Source organism: Fulmarus glacialis, unplaced genomic scaffold (assembly GCF_000690835.1).
Source record: "Fulmarus glacialis isolate BGI_N327 unplaced genomic scaffold, ASM69083v1 scaffold43553, whole genome shotgun sequence".
Lineage (NCBI taxonomy): Eukaryota > Metazoa > Chordata > Aves > Procellariiformes > Procellariidae > Fulmarus > Fulmarus glacialis.
The window spans coordinates 1-7,767 of NW_009201805.1; the positions used below are offsets into that span (position 1 = coordinate 1).

Consider the following 7,767-nt stretch of genomic DNA (forward strand, 5'->3'; position numbering starts at 1 on the left):
CCCGGGAGGGGCCGCGCCAGCGCTGCCACGCTGTGTCCCCCCGGGCGGTGGGGGAGCCCCCGGGGTCGCCTCCCCCTGGCTGCTCCTGCCCCGCGCACAACTCACTGCAGTGGACGCTGTATTTGATACGTTGATGTATGTAAAAGCACGAGGGGGGAAAAACACGTATAGCCCAGTAATGTCAGGGTGAGCGATATGCTCATGTATCAAGTGGATTTTAGGGATTCTAAAGTTTAGCTGTTTTTCTAAGAATCACTTGAGCTCTAGTACTTTGATGACAATTATTTCAGTAAAATTTTAAGTAGAAATCTTTCTTGGTTTGCTACCTAAGCTGAAAGATTTTTGCAGCAGGGACTGTTTTGGGCTTCAGGGGGGCATTTGACTTTTTACAGTGCTTAGCTCAGAGAGTTAGCAAGTCTGGGTGAATATCGTATTAAATAATACTTCTGTTGTTGCGGATCTGAATTTTTTTTCCAAAACAATGCTGAGAGTATGGGATAACTTGAGTTGAAATACTGAGTGCTTTACAGTTTGAATGTTATGCCAAGTACGTTTAAGTACACACTTGAGAACAGAAGTATAAAAACAGGCTCTTTAAAAAAAAAGATTCAATAAAGTCAAAACTATACAAATTCAGGCCAACAACGAAGCTTAAGTCTTTAAGAGTGAGGTTGATTAACCATTGGAACAGTGTAGTACAGGTTGTGATAGAGGATGCTGTATTTCAAGTGGGAATTAATTCGAGGAAAATCTTCCTAAAAAAAAAGTTCTACAGTTGTTTTAAAAGTTTTTTTTGTTATCTTTTAGGTTGGTCCAAAAAAGGAGGTAGCAGAATGCAAGGAAAAGTTCGCAAGTTCAGTGGATCCAACGGTTAGTCAAACTTTTATGCTAGATCGAGTATTCAATCCCGAGGGGAAGTCATTGCCGCCTATGCGAGGATTCAAGTATTCCAGCTGGTCACCGCTGGGCTGTGACGCGAATGGAAGGTGCCTGCTTGCAGCTTTAACCATGGACAATCGATTGACCATCCACGCAAATCTCAACAGACTACAGTGGGTGCAGCTGGTGGACCTGACAGAAATCTATGGGGAGCGTTTGTACGAAGCCAGTTACAAGCTGTCTAAGGCTGACACTCCCAGGGGAGAACTAGGAGACTTCTCTGAATTTCAGCGGCGGCACAGCATGCAGACTCCAGTGCGCATGGAGTGGTCGGGCATCTGCACCACTCAGCAGGTTAAACACAACAACGAATGCCGGGATGTTGGTAGTGTGCTCTTAGCAGTACTCTTTGAAAACGGTAACATTGCAGTTTGGCAATTTCAGCTTCCGTTTCTGGGTAAGGAATCAATTACTTCTTGCAATACCATAGAGTCCGGAATAAATTCCCCAAGTGTGTTGTCTTGGTGGGAATATGAACATAACAACCGAAAGATGAGTGGACTTATTGTAGGGAGTGCTTTTGGACCAGTTAAGATCCTTCCTGTCAATCTAAAAGCAGTCAAAGGCTACTTTACGCTGAGACAACCCGTAGTCTTATGGCAAGAAATGGACCAGTTACCAGTGCATAGTATCAAATGTATTCCTCTTTACCACCCCTACCAGAAATGTAGTTGTAGCTTAGTGGTGGCTGCAAGAGGAGCTTATGTGTTTTGGTGTCTCCTGTTGATATCCAAAGCAGGTCTGAACGTCCATAATTCCCACGTGACAGGGCTTCATTCTTTGCCAATCGTATCTATGACTGCGGACAAACAGAACGGCACGGTGTATACGTGCTCCAGTGATGGAAAGGTAAGGCAGCTGATTCCTATATTCACAGATGTTGCTTTAAAGTTTGAGCACCAGGTGATTAAGCTCTCAGAAGTGTTTGGCTCTGTCAGGACTCATGGAATAGCGGTTAGCCCATGTGGTGCGTACTTAGCAGTTATTACGACAGAGGGCATGACTAACGGTCTTCACCCAGTTAACAAAAACTACCAAGTTCAGTTTGTAACTCTTAAGACTTTCGAGGAGGCAGCTGCGCAGCTTTTGGAATCTTCTGTTCAGAACCTTTTCCGGCAAGTGGACTTGACGGATCTTGTACGCTGGAAAATTTTGAAGGATAAGCATGTTCCTCAATTCTTACAGGAAGCACTGGATAAAAAGATTGAGAGCTGTGGTTCTACTTATTTCTGGCGGTTTAAGCTATTTCTCCTGAGGATTTTGTACCAGTCAATGCAGAAAGCTCCCTCAGAGGTCATGTGGAGACCCTCACATGAGGATGCAAAAATCTTGATATCGGATTCCCCTGGGATGGGCAGCACTGAAGATGATCAAGAGGAAGGAACTTCTAAACAAGCTAGCAAGCAGAGCCTATGTGACACAGGCAAAGGTATGGACATAGATGACACTGCAGATGATTCTCTTCCTCAGTCAAGTGACATAGGAGGCCGTGAGCCAATGGAAGAAAAGCTTCTTGAAATACAGGCACAAATTGAGGCAGTAGAAATGCACTTGACACGAGAACACATGAAACGGGTGTTGGGAGAAGTTTATCTACACACATGGATTACAGAAAACACCAGTATTCCCACCAGAGGAGTCTGTGACTTCTTAATGTCCGATGATGGCTATGATGACAGAACAGCACGAGTAAGTGCACCTCTATGCTCTGGGGATTCGGTGTTACAAGTGACTTCTTTCTCCCCCCTCCATATCCTTAAATGAAAATACAACTTTGGGGGTGGGAAAGAGAACTGTAATCATGTCATCCTTGCCAGTCAGCTTCTATAGAGCATAAAGTTGTCCTTCCTTGAAATTATGGAGAAGGAGGGAATGTAAATACAGATGTTGAAATTTGAATCGGGTACAATAAAGAATAAGCATGCTGGAGTTTTTGCAGAACAGGGGAGAGGACCACGGTTATTCCATTGCTGTGGCTGGGTTTAGAACACATACTGGTTGAGAAGGATGTTTGTTTTCATGGCAAAGCTTATTTAATCTATCATCTCTACAAAACTAAACTTAGGAGGTGTTTCCTCTAGTCAGTTACGTCTGCAGTTCTAATTTTAAGAGTTGCGGTATCACTTCTTAAAGTATTTATAATTGAAAGTACTGTGACTGTTCGGGTGGTACATCAGGTCTTGTCATTGCTCCATGAGCCTTCAGTGGAGAGATCAGTTACAGAGGTTCAGAAAGTGATTGTATTTAATGAGTTAAATCCAGTGATTCAGAACTTTATGCAGGACTTTCAATTAACCAAGCTGATTGAATGTCTTTGTTATAACATAGATGGCCTGAACCTTCAGGCACGCTTGCATTTATTGAACTACTATAAATAAGCATAACTGAATGCTTGGCCATGATGGGAACTCTTCCCAAACTTGCAATACTCCCTACCAAAATAAAAGCATAACTGCAAGGACAGTACCCTGACTATTGCAATGTGTAGAGTAAGCATTTGTGGCAGGCAATAAGTGATCAGTGAACCTTGCATTGGGCAATTAAGTTTTCTGAATATAGACATCAGACAAAGGAAGCTTCAGTGGGAACACTCTGCCATCAGCCTCCCGGCTCTTAAGACTTGGTGTCAAGAATGTCTCTATACCTCTTAGTATGCGCACAGAACAGTTCTTTTCAGTACCTAAGTCCTTAAATCTAAAAATCAACCTTTACATTGCATCCAGAAAGACAGAGGAAGGATGCATATTTCCATTACTGATGTAGTGTGGTGTTCTCTCTGCTGGACTTACAAGCAAGCAGGACACACAGTGTGTACGTCCATCAGTGATTCACTAGGAAAGTATTCTGGCAGAACTGCTGTGTTTTTCTAGCATCCAATTACTATGAATTGAAGGTTTGAGAGGTTGCTTTTCTTATCTTGTAAACAAGATGCTTCTTTTTATAGTGATTAAAAGCTGACTTCAAAATTCTATATTATCTATTTAGTTTGCTGTCATATTTTAAAGGTTGTTGGGATGTGGTTTATATCTATTGAAATGTCAAAGACAAATTTGATCACATAAATGTTCTACTATAAACATTATGTATACTCTAAGATGACTGCTGAAGACATGCATCCAGGTAATTTCTGAACAGGACTTTTTTTTTAGCACATCCATTGTGATAGGCATGAGAACGTGAAAGCATTGCTGTAATGGTCAGTGGCATCCTCTAAAGTGGTGCGATATCAATTTCTTCATTCCTTTTTAAATTTGCAAGTAGCTTAACATAACACTATTGCTCTTAAGTTCTGTATCCCTTTACTGTGGGACAGAAATCTTTAGGAGATGACAATAGAATAAGTTAATACTTATCAATGTATTATGTTTCCTATGCTTTTTATTTCTTTGAATTCAGTGAAGAGCATAGATCTTTGCATCCTGTATCATATTCTGAAATCACAATATCCTGAGAGACGTTTCCACCTTTCAGTAGGCAGCTGTCCTGCTGTAAACAATGCTGACTGCTGTGTATTCCCAGGTGCTGATTGGGCATATCTTAAAGAAAATGAACAAACAGACTTTTCCAGAGCACTGCAGCTTGTGTAAAGAGATCCTGCCATTCACTGATCGCAAACAGGCAGTCTGCTCCAATGGACATATTTGGCTCAGGTAATTGGTTCTTAAAGAGTTTTTGCCCTCCTCTGGATAATTTAAACATACTTAAATAGCTAACCTAAAACACTTCCTAGTGTTGGATAAAAAGTCATGAAGCACGTTATCCATGCTGCAGTTAACTGCAATTTTTGCTGGCTGTTACCTCTCCTCTTCCTTGAGACAGAAAGGGCATTGTAGATTGGATTTGGTTCTCTTATCAATACACTGTTTTTAAAATAAAATGCTTTTGATATTCTAACTTTTTTCTTCAAGCAGGGGAGGATGGGGGCAGGGAGAAAGTAGGCAAGGGAAAATCAAGCACAAGTCATCCTTTGGAACAGCACATGAAGGAGGGTTTGTTCTAGCTACTTCAGAATTTGAAAACAAAGTAATTTAACAAAAAACGATTGGCATCAGCCACATTAAGAAGTCAGACAAGTTCTGGAACATCTAGAAAAGGAAATCTTCCAACATCGATTTATGGGGTACATGGTGATTGTCCCTGGAGACTTGGCAAGTCAGTAGTCTGTCACAAAGAAAAACCTTTGCTTAACAGATACTATGTGCTAGTTTGGCTAAATAGTCATTGCCTTAAAGACACCATGATTCTTCCCCTGTGCAGTAACCCTCAAGCTTTTCACCTCTTCTGCTGTATGCTAAAATTTCTTGGCCAATGATGAAACTTTTTTCAATGGTATATTGATTTTTGGCCTTTTTCATTTTTGTCACCATATGTAATTGGGTGCACTTGTGAAGTTTCATTTACCTGAATTAATAAATTACTAATTTTCGTGTTTAACGTGGCTCATTACTGCCCTTACTCTCAGAAAGCAAGGTCTATTGGGAACAGAACCCAGCCTCCAGTCAGGGCATAGGAGCAGGTCACAAAACAAAACAGTAAAACCCCAAGCCTCTTGATAAAACTGCTTGTCCTTTCACAGGTGCTTTCTAACCTACCAATCCTGTCAGAGTTTGGTATACAGGAGGTGTTTGCTTCACGACAGCATTGCACGGCATCCAACCCCAGAAGGTAAACTCTTCCTGTGGCCAAAAGGGGTAGGATTATGTATTCTTAAGTTTTATCTGCAAAATGACTTGAATTAGTTTCACTGACTTTTCTCTTTTAGGCAGTTATCATGTGAAGTACTAGTACTCTGCATTTCACGGTGTCCTGTTGTTGTCCATGCATTAGTGGCATACATTAATTACAAAATAGTGACTGCAGAAATTAATTTATAAATACTACATTTTAATGAGAGCTGGGTAAACACATAATCTGTGCTGGAGTGCTCCAACAGTTAGTTTATACTGAAGTTGAATATGTTAGCATCCTGTTCTGCAAGAGCTGCGGGTCTTTGACATTCTATTTCAGTGCAAGCTGTATTGATCCAGCACAGGTTAAGAAATACTTGGCACCTTGCTGGCGTAGGTCCCAAAGCTGCCATAAGTACATCATTCAGAGACAGTGGCAGGCTGAGGGGGCCAGTTAACCTTTTGGCTTTGCATTTTCAGAGTTTGAGGAAGGACAAGCTGTGCAAAAAAATTGTTTTCTTCCCAACTGGTACACTTAAAAAAAATCATGGTGTACTCTAATAGTTTGTCTTATGGGGGTATTCCAGTCAGCACTGAGGATCAACTACAGAACTTAAACTTCTGTAGAAAGAGGCTGTAAACTTAATTTCCTTATTTTGGAGCGGGACAAAGAAACAGGAACCAAGGACTGCATTATGTGAAGGATCTAATTTCAGTTAAGAAAATGAGAACACTACATTTGTGGCATGGTGATCCTTTAAATTTTTTTCCTATATAGCTATTTAGATGAGAATGTAGTGATATAGCATGGACAGTTTCACCTTAATTTTGTCTCCTACTGAAGTGGGATTTAAATTGACATTACTTGACATTTCAAGACAGAAATAGAGTTGGATTCATTCTGAACTCTCAGTTAATCCTGCATGGTGAATATATAGAATATATATATGTTTCAGGATTACTATTTAGTTTGTCCATCTTGGGCATCATTCCTGTGCTTATCTCTACCTCCAGCTTTGAACAACTTGTTTTCTTATTTGCAGATCCTGAATGGATCAAGAGGTTATTGCAAGGACCTTGCACATTCTGTGATTCTCCTGTGTTCTAGAGAACAGCTATGTAAAAATTGAAAGTATTTTCTGTACTGCATAAGCTCCCTTCAGTCTGGAAGGATATCGAGCGCAGGAATACAGACTTTACTGGAGGGGGAAGACATTGTCCACGACCCTGTAAATAGAACATCAGAAGTTCTAGAAACTCCTTAAGTCCAGAGCCTGTTCCATGCTCCAGAAACAGAAGTACATCTGGAAGAGTGAGTTTATAAAGCGGTTTGGACATGCACCCCATTGAAGCATCAGCAGCTGGACACGCTTCCTTTTACTGAAGAGGAACTGAAGTCTTAAGCATGCAGTGTGAACTGTCCTTTCTGCCCGACAACTGTATGGTTTCCCAAAAGCTAGGATGGGAACAGCGGAGCTGCCTCTTGAATGGTCTTGGTGGGTAGAGAAGGCTTCAGCTTGTAGTGCTCTCTTTTGCTTTTTAACAAGCACCGGCACTTGCTGCAGAATATTAAACTACCAAAATAATTTGTGGTTCTAATTTCTTGCAGAGTGAAGCGTATGCCAGTTACAGCCATATGAAAGAAATTGGCCATTATATTAGTTTCACTTAAAGTCTAGAAGAATAACTGCCTCTTAACTGTTATAACAGTATTGCAGTCAGAAGGGTAATATTGGCTGCCTGGGTCAAATACGGATCAGTAAGAATAATTTTTAAATGTAATAATTATTAAACTAATAGCAATTAGATTAAACACTAATATTTATATAATTTCCAATGCTCCTAAGTCTCTTGTCCCACTTTCTTATTCTGAACTAAGTTCTAACTACTTCCTAGCTTTTGCCAATGTATATGCCTTTTGTTTCACTTAACACTCTACCAACAGGAATCATCTTTTCCAGTGTAACTCAGTTACCAAAAACATTACCAATTTACCTTACTTTCAATTGAATTGAGTGTCTCTCTCATATAGAAATCAAGTTTTACAGAAGTTTGATACACAAGTAATCACTCCCAGCTGACAATTTCTCTTTTCATAACAACACAGTGGAAAAAAAAAAAACAAACAAAAAACCCCCAAAAACCCCAACAAAACAAAACT

The 7,767-nt window shown here is 40.4% G+C and overlaps 1 protein-coding gene across 1 annotated transcript; it reads left to right on the forward strand.

Moving 5' to 3' along the window:
* The first annotated feature begins 813 nt into the window (after positions 1-813).
* Positions 814-6,768, forward strand: GTF3C4 (general transcription factor IIIC, polypeptide 4, 90kDa). Its single transcript, XM_009574072.1, has 4 exons — positions 814-2,628; positions 4,459-4,589; positions 5,516-5,604; positions 6,650-6,768. The coding sequence occupies exons 1-4, from the start codon at positions 886-888 to the stop codon at positions 6,712-6,714; spliced, it is 2,028 nt and encodes a 675-aa protein (XP_009572367.1). The 5' UTR covers positions 814-885; the 3' UTR covers positions 6,715-6,768.
* Positions 6,769-7,767: the final 999 nt, after the last annotated feature.

Excerpts from the sequence above, each read along its gene's own strand:
- GTF3C4 (XM_009574072.1), top strand. The coding sequence starts at position 886 with ATGCTAGATCGAGTATTCAATCCCGAGGGGAAGTCATTGCCGCCTATG. Across the intron at positions 2,629-4,458 it reads ATGATGACAGAACAGCACGA|GTGCTGATTGGGCATATCTT; the intron begins GTAAGTGCACCT and ends GTGTATTCCCAG. Across the intron at positions 5,605-6,649 it reads ACGGCATCCAACCCCAGAAG|ATCCTGAATGGATCAAGAGG; the intron begins GTAAACTCTTCC and ends TCTTATTTGCAG.